The sequence below is a fragment of the Vollenhovia emeryi genome, unplaced genomic scaffold, assembly GCF_000949405.1.
Source record: "Vollenhovia emeryi isolate VEMERY1.0 unplaced genomic scaffold, V.emery_V1.0 DF939122.1, whole genome shotgun sequence".
Classification (NCBI taxonomy): domain Eukaryota; kingdom Metazoa; phylum Arthropoda; class Insecta; order Hymenoptera; family Formicidae; genus Vollenhovia; species Vollenhovia emeryi.
Window position 1 is genome coordinate 1,707,738 of NW_011967244.1, and position 14,867 is coordinate 1,722,604.

Below are 14,867 nucleotides of genomic sequence, written 5' to 3' on the forward strand. Positions count from 1 at the left end.
AGTATCATTTTTTGTTAGAAAGAACATGCATAAAAATGATATTCCTGACTATAATTATTTTATTATGCAATTATGGTTTTACATACTACATATTTTTCTATCAGTGCATTAATGTCACTATTTAACGTACCCACATTATATTAAATTAGCACAAAAATTTGTATGGACCGTTTGGGATGTGTAACATCTATTAAAAACGCAAATTTTTCAACTGTGCGTACCATTTATTCAGCGAAGAGAGACGTCAATGCTGTACTTAACTGGATCGCATTCCGAAAAATTTTCAAGTCTCTCGATCTGTCTCTTATTTTCAAATTATAATGACGTTATTACAGAAAATCGATGCGCGCCTGCCAATTGACCGCGTTTCGCGGAAATTCCTTCAAGTCCCACTTGTCGTAAACAATTATTAATCGTCATACGTCAAACGAAACAATTGCCGCGCCTCGGGGAAACTGGGGAACTGCGCTCAGTCACGTGGATTAATGAAGGATAATTCGGGGTACCTACAGGTCGCTCCGAAGTAGCTCGTATTATACCGGTAACTTGTGCCATAACACGACGCCGCGTAATTAAGAGCAGATTAGGCTCTCGCTGCACTTTACAAAGCGACGCTGCCGCGGTTTCCGCGCGGGAAACGAGATTCGACGTTCGCGAATACGCCGCTCGCTGCCGCGTCTAATTCGCCTCTTTGAGCGATGAATTACGGTATTACTCTGCCTTCATTGGTGAAACATTTACCATCCAATTAGCGATTTTGCGGAGCCGGCGAATATTTTAACCGTGCAACGATTTGTCTCTCTATGATTGTGATATGTACGATGTAACGACAAATAAATTTACTCGATAATAAAGCTCTATTATCCGTAATTCTCACCTTAATTACGGGCGCGGTTTAATATAAAGCATAGCATGTTACGTCGTGGTTTGTGCAGCGAAATTGTAAATCACGAGCGAGAAAGCAGTCGCTTGTAATTCTCCGGGGTCTTGTAGTTCTCTCGTACTCTGTCTTTTAATAACTCTTTTTTCTTCTCGGCGATTTATCGCGCAATTAGCAAAGTAAAAATGTTTCGGCGATGATTCTTTTGTATCGGTACTTTGCGCGAAAATGATCGATAGACGCATAAAAATAATAATTAATCGGAGGCCGATACCGATTCACGCACTGCTGGCTTGACCGTTCACAGGAACAAATAATTAGCAAAAATTTCGTAATCGTAATGACTCTCCCGTTTTTATCCTGCAGAAATTTAGTGACGGTAATTGACCCATGACAATGTTTCAATTTATACAATACGCTACAGAAACATCATTTTTACGAAGTCAACACTTTAATTTGAACAATGCAACTCTCGACATGAATAAAATGTAACGTACGTCATTAAAATGCATTTAATCAGGAACGTCTACAGTTCCGTGCGAATTATGTGGCGCTTTATTAGATTTTTTTCTTGCAAAATTTTAATGCTACGGAAGTCACGATTAAATTAAATTGTACTTAAATACTACGGTAACATCCCACTCGGACTTCTCACGCGTCATTAATATTAATAGTTTGGAAATTATTTGACTGATATCCTAAGACTAATAGCACAGGCAAAACTTAAGAGATAAGTTAAATGAAGTAAAATTAAGACAGAGGTATTAGACAAACCCACAGCATGGCTAGAATCTCTATTGTGTAGTAGAAGTTAATCTACGCTTTGAAAGTAAACGGCGTCCGTGTTGGGATAAAGTTATACAATTCACGATAGCACAGTTCTGCGCACATTGTACCCTGGATTACATTATATATCGAATAAACGCGACAAGAAGCTGTATTATATTAATATTCATGTAATATTAATATTCATCAAGCAGGTTAAAGCACGGTTAGACTTACAATTAGTTTACACGATCAATTGTGTCAATTAATTTAGAAAATCGGGTAAGATAGATTTTACAGAGACAAGTCGCTAAATCAAGTAAATTTTTAACACGAGAGAGAGAGAGAGAGAGAGAGAGAGAGAGAGAGAGAGAGAGAGAGAGAGAGAGAGATTTAAGATGATAACATTTATACAATTGTGTAAAAATGTAACAAAAAGAACAATAAGAAATAAAAAGAGAATTATTGAGAAACACTGCTGTTGAAGTTTGGCAAGTGAACATCACAAAAGTACGCATCCGTGTATTTTACACGCACTTTTTACACGTACGTATTTTACACGTGTTTTCCAATTTATTCTAAAATATTTCCGATAAATACCATAAATTCTAATTACATCAATCGATCGTCCCTTGCAAAATGTATAGAAAATATTATGGGATAGAATTCTAATATGAGATAGCAAAGTCGTCAAATAATTTTTCTTCCTGATGAGATAGCAGGTTTTCCAAAACTCAAATTCAATCACAGAACTTTTTCAGCGATCACACAATCTAACAATGAATTTTCTACTAAACAGCTCTCGCTCCAAGGGCAATAAATTCATGGCGGAACCAACAGATGATGCCTATTAATTTAGCAGAAACCCGGCTATCTCATCAGAAGCCTATCCCATAATAGGGAACTTTCCTCTATGTGTATATTCTCGATTAAAACACTACGCGTTTGTAACTGAAAGTATTAAACTTACCGATTAATCCGAGAAAGAAAGTCAAGGTATAGACCACCAGGACAGGCGCCAGTTCCGCCCATTCGAAGTGACTGAAGGAATCGTTGATGTCGTAATCAGGAAAATCCGTTATATTTGTGCTATTCGACTGGACGTCGTCTACTAACTCGTCGATGGCCGACATCGCGGTGAGATTCTCGAGGTCCATCTCGGTTTGAAAATGACATACAATGCGAACTCGTGCTCGTTATTGTGTCTTACTACGGTTGCCACATTTTAAATGGCAGCGCATGGAAACGTGCGCGCGTGATCGAAAGAACAGTACCGAGTGGAAGGATCTATTTTTAAAGTTTATGTTAAAAAGATCTTATTTTTAAATTTACGTTAAAAGGATCTATTTTTACACGTATGCTCGTCACGACTCGTCGCGCATTTCTATGCAAAACTGGATTCTTTGCACCGAAAGGGCATTTAAACGTTTAGATGCGTGGCAGGTATAATGTACAGTGTTGTGGAACTGCTTAATGAAAAGTAGGACATACGACGACCCTAAGTTTTACGCGCGATAGAGCTTTCACCGAGCTTCCTGCTACTGTCCAGGTACCCACACGAATTGTTTTGCCTGAGTTTCCTCGTTCTCATCCTAGCACGATTCGTCGTCTCTGGAAAAAAAAACAAAGTGAAACCGTCAGTACGCAATGAGCGTAATATTTTGCTTTCGTTCGATGAAACCCGCTCGTATAAACTTTTATGAATCAGCTAGCGTACCTTTTCTCTTAATAATACAAGATAATCCAACTTACAATCAAAAAACTCGAGCTTGTAATTTGTAATACAATGTTAGATCCATGGCAGAGTAAGCGAGCAGGAATAAAAATTTTATGAGTTTTTTGAAATTTTACTATACATCTTATTAGTAATTGTACGCATTGTTAGTATACACTTTATTAGTACAATTTCAAAAACTCTCAGTTTAGCCTCGTGTAATTTTTGAATTGGGAGCTAAAATCTTCGTGTTGGAGAAAATATATTGAATTTTTTATCTTAGATAGGCCTGAAAAGAGTCGCTATTTCCCATTTAGCAGTAAAGAGGTCAATGCAAGTGTAATTGACAGAGGTTCAGGAATCCTCTTCAGCCTAAAAGGTTTCAAAGAGAGTGAAATATTTTATTACATTCTCTCTGAGAGTTAGAATGAGGTTAAACACATTTCTTTTACTCATCTGGACCTCAAATTGGAGTTTTAAACCGACTCCGAGGTTCAAATGAAGACAGACTAGAATAATTTAGGCCCGTTCGCTGCTCCTTGATTACATATTTTTCAGGGAAAATTTTAAAAGAAAATTCTTCCTGTGTAAATACGTAAATGTAAAAGGTGTAAAATATAAAAATTATTTAAACAATATAATTCGATATTATTGACGTCTATAATAATTTACGGAATGTTTCTAGCTCCATTGAGCTCATCAGCCGCGATGATAATGTTGATAATAGAGGGGAAGTCCTCTATTATGAGATAGGTTTCTAATATGAGATAACAAAGTCGTCAAATAATTTTTCTTCCTGATGAGATAGCAGGATTTCAAAACCCAAATTCAATCACAGATCTTTAATTATAAAGAATTGATTGAAAGAGCGCTAAGATTGAAGCGCTGAAATTGCTTTCGTTTAATTTTCTGAAACTGAAAAACTGAGAAATCTTACAGTAGTTTGAACGTAAACGTCCAATTGTCAGCAATAAAATGCGAATCTTATTTACAAGTGCTAAAGGAAGCTACTCGTGCTGGAGATTCCCTGTACAGATTGAGAGAAGGGCGCAATCAATAAAGATCAGCGGCAATTGTGTCCCCGGGAAAGGGAATTATTCGTCCCGCCCACTAGCGTGTTAAACGATCCCTTTAATGAAACTTCAGCTTTAGCTCGGCGTATCCGGGGACTAAGATCCTGACAGCTCTGCCGTATCGCGTTTCGCGGGCGAACTAATGATTGTCTTCCGATCGATAATCGATGTGTGCCGTTCGATTCGTCATAATGCGGCGAGACGTGGCCGCTCAAACGCGCCGCGTATAATTTGCCCGCATAATTTTGGAAAGACAATCGAACGAAAACCCGTATCTGCGACATTAATATCGGAAGTACACTTTGAGGAGGAGAGACTTATTCCGCGGACAGTCGCGATCGATACGAAAATACCATCGTCCGTAAATTCCAGATTCCACACGAAAACAGAACTAGGTGCCAAAGAGAAAGGAAAGAAAAAAGTAGAACCGAGGTTGAGAAAACTGAAAACATTTAAATTGTATCAATTTCATTCATCTCAAAATTGCTATTGTCGGCTCCGGTTTCCTTCCACACCTTGAATTCGTAAGGAACGTAATAATCCGAACAGTTTTCATCTCGAGCTCGTTGAAGAATAATTCATATCGGAAGAAAAGGCTTTTAACGGATCATTCGAAGAAAATTTCAACAGGTCGCCATTAAGTCGCCAAAATTCCAAGCATTTAATTAACGCTCTGTTGCAAAGGTTTCTCTTTATATCTTTTCTATTCGATTTTTATATGCCACGGGAAAACGTTTGAGAGCCGAATCTCGAAGATAACGTGAAAATGAGATTGACTGTTCCTGCGTTCGAATTTCGTTTGCGCAAACACGTGCGCACCCGTGCAAAACGCACCGAACCTGAGGTACTGCCCGCAAAGAGTAAGACCGATCGCTACAGTACTCTCGAGTGACGCCTCAATAAATATCGCATTTCGATTAGCGGCGCGACCGCATAACTCGAACTCTTCCAATGGAATAGCTCGCGTACTTTAAATGCAGCTTCGTACGTAATAAACGTTCACTCGTCGGGAAAACCGCGTAAATTACGTGGTGTTCCTGACACAAATGTTTCCCGCTCACTGCTTTCGACACTGTGCATCAAACCCCGCTTACGGAGTAGCTTGCCCGAGCGCGTACGAAAGAAGAATTGTGCCGCAATCGTTGGATATTGGCAATGGAAGCTAGTGCCGAACATCGTCCATTTCCACTTTTCAAGCTGTCTCGTGTTTGCTAATAATACTAAATAACATTTTATACGGCGTATTATTAACTCTTGCACTCACGCGCGGTGTTTTGCGCGCGAAACAGTATTTTCTTTTGTAACAACCGCATACAGAGTCAAATTGTTTATTTTATTATTACATATATAAATTCGCAGCTGTGAATCAATAAACCAAGTGTATTTTATTAAAACGCGTTGCACACGTGCTCCTTTCGATCCCGTACGAAAACAGATACTTTCCTATAAACTATGAGAAAAGGTAACATATTACATACAGAAGTTTCTTTAAAAATTTACCCTGAAAATCATGTTAATCGTGGAACAACGTGACATTTCGAAGAACTTTACAAGAGTTTTTTGAAATTTTACTAATAAAATGTACTAATAAAATACTAAGTATAATTACTATAAAGTTATAGTAAACTATACAGTTTACTATAAAGTTTACTATAAGTTTACTTTATAGTAAACTGTATAGTAAAATTTCAAAAACTTGTAAAATTCTTCGAAGTGCCATGTTGTCTCACGATCGCATGATTTTCAAGATAAACTTTAAGAGAACATTCTGTCCGCGTAGAAAAGCATAACGAGCCTCAAATATTATATAATTATAATTACAAGCTGTGTAATATGTACCTATATAAATCGTTTATTTCAACTTGTAACCAAGAGAGGACTTGGTTTACAACCATTGTCTTTACTCATTCATCCATCCACGTATCCTAAAGACCGAATCAGACTAGCAATTGCCGATTCGGATTGGACTGGGATTGAGATTGGCGATTGACGATTGACCTCTAGCCAATGAGAGTCGATTAAATCACTGGCTGCTGTGCTCTCATTGGCTAGAAAACAATCGCCAATCGCCAATCCCAATCCAATTCGCGTCGACAATTGCTAGTCTGATCATAGTATACTAGTAGGTCCACTCTCGGCCCCCTTTAATCTTTGCGCTCCCGATCGCGTAGTATTCCGCCATACACCCGGGCAGGATCCAGCACGGGCGTGCGCGTCACCATGAATTATTTATATCGCCCTTGGAGTGAAATCTGTTTAGTGAAAAATTGATTGTTAGATCGTGTATTTGTTGCGAAAAAAGATTTGCGATTGAATTTGGATGTTGAAAACCTGTTATCTTGTATTAGAATCCTATCTCATAATAGAGGCCTTTGCTCTAATGATATTGTCGTATTAAAAAACGGCCAAATGGTAACAAGTTTTGAAATTATCACGGCGATACAGCTATTGCTTTAAGGTCGTTATTTGACGCCTTTTCGGAAGACCGTTGGCATATCCGACGAGAGGCTGGGATTCCATTTCCGACGGAGAAAATCGAATTATCAAATCCAGCGGCGCGGCGGCACTGCAACTTGGGATCGCAGATACATCGCGGCCGCGTCCGTAATGCATTTCCCGAGCGAGCGATATTGTACGAGAGAAAAACGACAGTAAGGTCGTTCGGGTATAATGACGGTGCTGTACGAGTTAACCCGCGGTCTCCAAGCACGTTTAACGGAGTTCGCTAATGATATACCAAAAAAAAAAAACAACGCGGATAAAACCAAACGCCGTAAATGCTTACCGCGCGGCCCTCGCAATCCGCAACTGCAATTTTTAGTCTACACTCTATCAAAAAGAATTCCCGATAGCAAGACAAAACATATTCTTGAGATATTTAAACTCGTCGCAACCTCACATGCAGTAAAAAATTTAAACGACACTAAAGCCAACGGCACACGATACTATTTTTCCTCCTGGATTGCTTATGAAAGCCAATAAGGATGCAGAGTTTTCGATCAGATATCTTAAGGGGATCCTAAAACCGCTGGCGAACTCGATCAGTGTCGACAAGATAGTTATCGACCGTGGACTCAAGATTAAATCAATTCTCAGTGAATACCAAGTGACAGTTACATAACATCAGTATTATAATTTCCTATACGCGTGTTATATTACATTTACATTGTTAAGTAGGAAATTAGAATATTGATGTTATATAACTGTTACTTGGTGTTTACTGGGCTCCTATTTCCCTCTCTCGAGTTCAATAAAGCCCACAGCACACGATACAATTTTTCCCCTACTGTGGATTGCTTACGAGAGCCAATCAGAATTTACCCTTAAGTCACCTGATCTAAAACTCTGCATCCTTATTGGTTCTCGTATTAAATAGTATCGTGTGCCGTTGGCTTAAGATAGACTGACTATGTTGAGATAAGGGTAAACGTAGAGGAAAGGCCTGTATTGCAAGATAGGTTTCTGATGTGAGATATCAGGTTTTCAACACCCACATTCAATCACAAATCCCTTTTCGCAACGATTACGCGATCTAACAATGAATTTTCCACTAAACAGATTTCGCCTCAAGGGTAATGAATTCATGATGGGATCAACTGATGATGCCTATTAATTTAACAGAAACCGCGCTATCCCATATTAGGGTCCTATCTCATACTAGGGGACTTTCCTGTGTATAATTTTTGTTATATTTTTACATTTAAAATAAACTTTCTTTCGATGTGTTATATCACAGCAGCAACACCATTTTATTCTAGATTTAAGAATTTTCTAAATAATATGATTGCCTATATCCCATTTAATGATAGATCGAAGTGGCATTGGAATGCCGAAGGTACTCGGGAGGCGAGAGTTCCCCTTTATTCCCGGTCTTGATATCGTATAGAAAAATTGTACGATGCAGGTCCTTCTGGCCATCCTCAAGACGGAGAGAACTTGATATCGAAAGAGGCGAAACAGGTAAACTTGATTATTAAAGGAAGACCTGCGCGGGCGGAATTTCTGTTAAGGAAAAATTGACTCCGAGTTCACCGCGGACTCTGTGGTCGCACGACTCATGGGATGCCCGCTACATCAGCGGGTACATTAACTGCGTCAACTACCACCGTTCTGCAAAATTCAATTTTAAAGCTTTCCACGACCGGCGCACGAATTAAGCCCTTCCGGTCCGGCGCCGCGCGTTTTATTTCTCGCGGCTGCGGAAACGTGACGGAATAACGCAAGCGAGGTTCAACAAAAAGCCACCCGCCCACGTCAAACTGCATTCTCCAATTAATTGAATAACCATGCATTCTGTAATGGATCGCGAGAAAATTGCCGACGCGCGAAAAGATGTACTGTTTCTGACGAGTAAATAAAAATGTTGCCCGATTTCAACTACGATGAGATATTTTGCGTAGGTGCAAATGCCCCCCGTATATCGATTCACAGCATGTACTGTCAAACAATTTAACAATTTGCAAATCTCACTTTTAGTTGCAAATTGTTAAATACGTATTGTATTCAGGGTTGGGAAGTAACTTCGTTACTTGTAACGAAGTTACAGTTACAGTTACTTTTTTTTGTAACTCTAACTTAACTTCGTTACCTTCTCTCCATCTGTAACTGTAACTTAACTCAGTTACATTTTTTCGATAACTAATTTAATATATAGTTACATTAATAGTTACTTTATCGACACTTAACAATTTAAATGCAGATTTGATATCTTTATTTTCATTGCAAGAAAGTAACAGCAAAGTAACAATTCGTTACTGGTTAAACATTGGCCCAACTCTCTAAAAGTCAATCAGTGCATTGTCACTGAAAACAGTTATAAGTATAGCACTGAATAATTCAGTTATAACTGTTGAACAATTCAGTGCTATACTTACAGTTAGAACTGTGAATCCGTTTTTTTTAAGTTTACTCTCTTATGGAAACGCCTTTCAACCGTTAGATTATATCAGCGTGATATCGCTAAAAATTCCTTGAAATTCAAGCTTAATCTTGATTGAACACTGAATCCAAACACTAGGCACTTAAACTTCTTCAAACGTTGAATTTTTGAAATTTCCCTTAACGGGAAAGTATACGGGACGAAGGGCTGGGGGATCGAACCGAGGACCCTACCATTATTAATCAATCGTATTAGTACAGAGCTACACGTCATCCCAACTGTGAGTCAGTGAATATTCACTGTTTTCAGTGTTTTCAGTGATGATCCACCGATTGACTTCTAAAGAGAATATTTAGTTGTAGTGGGCCAATGTTGAGCCAATGCACTAGTGCTACTAGGGTTCCATTTGTCACGCAGCATGGTGTAAGCTCTAAGTAAAATATGTCAACAATTTTCCCGCATACAACTGTCTGCGCGAACGTTTTAGTACTATAATATGCAAATAGCCATGCAATGCCGCTTCTACAGCATACCAAGAAGTAACCTCGCGAAAAGCAGAATTCTGCGTAAAGATATTTATATTTCGTCCCGCTAGATATTTCAAGTCTTCAAATTGTTTAATGTTTTTTAATCGACAAGAGAAATTGTTTTCAGTTGCGGGAAAGAGCTGAATAAATAAAAGTTACAAAAAATGCATTATAATTTATAAACATATTTTATACTCGCAATTTTTTCAAATAAAGTTATTCCATGCTAAACTTAAAGAATTGCATTAAAAATAATAATTATAGAAGTAATTATGTCATTTTCCTTTTGACAAAACTTTCTGCTCCATTCGCCATTTTTTTTTTTCGACCCTTATCACGAATAACTGTAAGTGATTATAAACGCGTTCAGATCGCATTATTTGAGCATTCCAGTCACGTATGTAGCATTGTGCGCATGTTGCCTAAAATTAAATATGACATATAAGAGAGGTAGAACAGCAGATGTTCTGCGAACAGTCACACGTCAACAATCTGTTAGAGTGAGCACATTTTCGAATTTAACGACAATCAATGTTTCCACATCGACGAATATTATGTGCTAGTCCAAGTATTCAATTCTATACATACTCGTACATACGTGTATGTAACATTGCTAAAGACTAATTTTATCTGTTTATCCTTGCAACCATAAAAGTATATTTGATGGTATATACAGCCTTGGCCAAAAGTACTTGCCACCCCCCCCCCCTCAATTCTTAGAAATGTAATGTAACTTCTTTTGACTCTAACCAACTATTTTGTATATTGTTACGTATCAGCACGCAATAAATAGTCCCATTTTCATCTACTGGTACTGTTTATTTAACTTGAATGTGAAATAATTTAAAGTTATTGAAGACTGAAGTAGTGATGATAGTAGCAATGATAGTAGTAATAATAGTAGTAATGATAATAGTAATGATAATAATGATGATAATGATAATTATGATAGTGATGTTAATTATGAACTCGCGTAAACTTACACGGTCGGTCTCGCGCGCGTGGTACTAGCTTCGCTTACACTTGGCGCGAGACACTACCGTGTCTCGTGATAATGATAATAATAATAATGATGATGCTGATGATGCTGATGATGATGATGCTGATGATGATGATGATGATGATGATGATGATGATGATGATGATGATGATGATGATGATGATGATGATGATGATGATGATGATAATAATATTAATAATAATAATAATAATAATATACATTGTTAGCGGCGCTAATCGGGACGCCATATGCGAAAAGTCAGCATGCCTGCAGGGTACTCGGGAAAATTACAATTGTAAAACCGAGAAACGCGACTCTAAAGCTGGGTATACATCTACGAACGAACACCGAACGAGCAATACAGTTGTTCGCTCCTCTTCGCAATACCCATATATGTAATACTTCAAGTATATGAAGTATTACATATGGTATTACATACAACAGCGGCAAATCGAGCCGAACGCTAATCGAACATTCTGTTCGCATTTGCTTCGGCGTATACATCTGCCGAATCATAACATCAAGCGTTCGCGTTCGCTGTTCGTTCGGTGTTCGTTTCGTAGATGTATACCCAGCTTAAGAATGAAGGTACGAACTGTTCGTCGTGATAAATTGGTTCGGTGAATTGCACTTGTTAAATTACAGATAAACCGCGTTGCGTTTATTCATTTAAGGTGGCTCTTGCATAAACCGACCAAAAGTAGAAAACATTAAAATTTAAGTATACGTAGTTGCAAAGTTTATCTATCAGTACATGAAATTTTAAACTCGGTCGCCGATAAAATAAAAGAAGAATAAATATTTATGTTATACTTTTTAACATGGGCCGATCACACGCAGAAACACTTGAGAGTTAATATTATCTCATAGAAAAAGTAGATCTTAACAAAAAACGAGATGAACATAATAAAAATGTCTTAAGGATTAAAATGCGTTGTTAAATACATGAGGTCACCAATCTCTGCAAGCAAATATTTATTGGCAAAGTAAAAAAATGCATATTCGCAATAAATTTAAAAATTAAAATTATTTAGACACTAACATCCTGTCTTGGCTCTTATATCCTTTATTCCTTCGAATTGTGATTTTACGTCAGAGCCTTATGAATTTTATTGCTCAAAAAGAAATGTTTTGAAGAAATCTGACAGCTCTTTGAGATTTGACGTCACATATTTTCAAACATGCATATACAACTCAGTGTATCAATGTACTTGATCAATAATGCATTAAATGATATTATTTATGAAAAAAGTAACATAAATTTACAAAAATAAAAGAGGCCCCACCAAAGCATCCATACTATTCGCTCCTTTATGCAGGAGCCACCTTAACAAAGTCTTCGAACCTTCTAATGAAATGCCAACTAATTCGCTCTTGACTTTTTTCCTGGAAATCTATATGTAACGGCATCTAGATGCATATGTCTACTTGTTATCTATTTCCAGTCTGTTTCTGTCTTATTTATGTTTCTGTCACGAGGCTTTAATTACAAACGGCGCAAAGGACTCGGATAATTGATGATTGCAAAAAGCACAAGACCGTTATTAAACACAGATCGGCGCGCGACGAATCGAAGAAAATGGTTCGTTCGACGAGAAGCGGGGAAACCAATAACGTAGGATTGAAAAAGCGTCGCGCACTATTAGCCGAACTTTCTAATACAATCAGAAAAGCGTTATCGAAACTCCCGCGACAATTCCGTTAGCGAGGGCCCCGCCCGCCCTTGGAATTAGTCCGCTGGTAACGAATCTCGACGTGAGAATCATTCGAAATGATCGAATTATTAGCGGGGCGTGTTCTCCGTCCATAAGAATCCGCGCATGATTTTTACAGATGAGATCCATTTCATTTCGAATTGCAATCGGATGAGAATATTTTCTCCCGCAGAGTATTTTATGTTAAATTCTCCATCTATCCTAATTTATTTCTTATCGTTCTCTACCTGCAGCACTTTATTTACGTTGCATTCTTTCCGTTTCCTCTCGGAGGTAATGCTGCATTTCTTGCCTCGTCAAAAATCCACCTGAAGTGGATCGAATTTAGTATCACCGTTAAATTAATTTTTTAAAGAACTAGAGCGCGCGCTATTTATTTCCTATAAGTACCATTTCTCCATTTCTGTATAAATTACTGCACTGAAACATTTTTAATTTATTGTTTAGAATCACCTTGCAATTTCGTTTGACGACAGAGATTTCCGCTAAATCTCCACTAAACAAACTAATGTAATCACACGAGTGCGCAGATTGATATTTCACTGCGATAACGGCGAATGTCGTCGTTGATTAAACGACGCGAATCCCGTCCCGTCCCGGTGACGGCGATTTTAATTTAAGGCTATCAACCGCGCACAGTAGATCGATAGATAGTAGGCCGGGGCTCTAAAGACTCCATGTACAAGACTATATAGTCTTTAATATACATGCATAATGCGGAAAGTAATTCGGCTCGGCTCGCCTCGCCCCGTAACTTCGCCCCGGCCGAACCAGCCGTTATTTCGGCTACCGCTGATTTCTGCCATCGGAGCGGCCGTCCCGGGCCAGCTGGCAACGGGCCCGCGCCCCGTTTTACCCTTTTCCGCCATGGCACGTGCGATGGCGCAATCCGAACAGACACGTGGAGAGAAGCGAGAGTTTTATTTTCGCGCGAGTGCACGTCCTCGCCGCCGCCGAGGCAGCTACTTGTCCCGACGTAACGTGGAAAGCGCACGTATATGAAAAGACACGTGATGTCTTCTCTTCGTAGTTTCGAATTTCGCTCCGATAAAGACTGATCAGTCACACGAGTGCTCGTTTCCGAAATGAACGTAGGAGGAGTTTGACGAGGTCGACTTGGAGTTTAATAACTTTTCCCTTATCTTCTTCTCCTGCTTGTTAAGATACAAGCGAATCTAACTTTTCGAAATCCTGGCGCGTATATATTTCCCGACTCATGTTGCGTATATACAGTATGTACAGTGATGGACAGAATGGTTGGGACACTTTTTTCAAAGAGTTTAGGAACGCGCATTTAAATTTAGGTTTCATTCCAAAATGTTCTTCTCCGAGGAATATTTTACCCAATGGCCATTCCGTAACCATTTAAGCGTTTCCGGTCTATTTCTTAAATAACATTTTCACTGTGCAGTGATGGATAGAATAGTTGCGACACCTTTTTTAATAAGTTTAGCAACGCGCATTTACATTCAGGATTACGTTCCAAAATGTTCGTCTCCGAGGAATACTTTATCCGATGGCCATACCGAAACTATTTCACCGTTTTCGATCTGTTTCTCAAGTAAAATTTTCACTGTACAGTGATGGACAGAATGTCGCGACACTTTTTTAATGAATTTAGGAACGCGCATTTAGATTCAAGATTACATTCCGAAATGTTCTTCTCCGAGAAATATTTTACCCGATGGCCATTCCGAAACTATTTTGAGCATTTCCGATCCGTTTCTCGAGTAAAATTTTCCTCAGAGAAAATGTTTCGGAACGTGAACCTGAATCTAAAGGCGCATTCCTAAACTCATTAAAAAGTGTCGCAATCATTCTGTCCATCCCTGTACACGAGTGGTTGACAGAAATTATTTTGTCACTCACAGAACGCTATACAAAACTTAAGATCGCTAACCTCAGCTGCCTCCACATCCTTATACAAATAAAAATCAATTTGTTGCTCAAATATGCTACTTCTCTGGGAAAAAAAAAGACAGTTGTAACCCATTTTGGGGCCCACCATTAGTAATCGAATTATTTGGATTGTTCGTAACTCTACTCTGGGAAAAATTTTGACCGTTTTTTGAAGTAGTTAAGTAACTTAACATTTCGGTTATTGCCACTTAAGTGAAAAATATCTTTGCGTTACTGAATATCGACAGAACTAATTGAGAGAATTGATTAGTATTACTTTAATATCTTGGATATAGATAGAACAGCTAATTGTGATTTTTAGTTACGCAGGATAAAATTCGTAAAAGATTAGAGTTACGAACAATCTAAATAATTCGATTACTAATTGTGGGCCCCAAAATGGGTTGTAACTGAC

The 14,867-nt window shown here is 38.4% G+C and overlaps 1 protein-coding gene across 8 annotated transcripts in view; it reads right to left on the reverse strand.

The window, feature by feature from the left end:
• Nucleotides 1–14,867, reverse strand: part of LOC105569900 (pyroglutamylated RFamide peptide receptor-like) — a 102,267-nt gene that overhangs the window by 77,325 nt on the left and 10,075 nt on the right. For 5 of the 8 annotated variants that reach the window (XR_001009546.1, XR_001009545.1, XM_012026732.1 and 2 more), the window contains exon 2: nt 2,616–3,256. Coding sequence is in view for 3 of the 8 variants with exons in the window: in XM_012026732.1 (XP_011882122.1) it covers nt 2,616–2,802 (187 nt within the window). In the remaining 5 variants the exon portion in view is untranslated. Of the gene's footprint in view, nt 1–2,615; nt 3,257–12,780; nt 12,799–14,867 lie in introns of those variants that run through there. The other 3 variants (XR_001009549.1, XR_001009548.1, XR_001009547.1) reach the window with 2 other exon arrangements.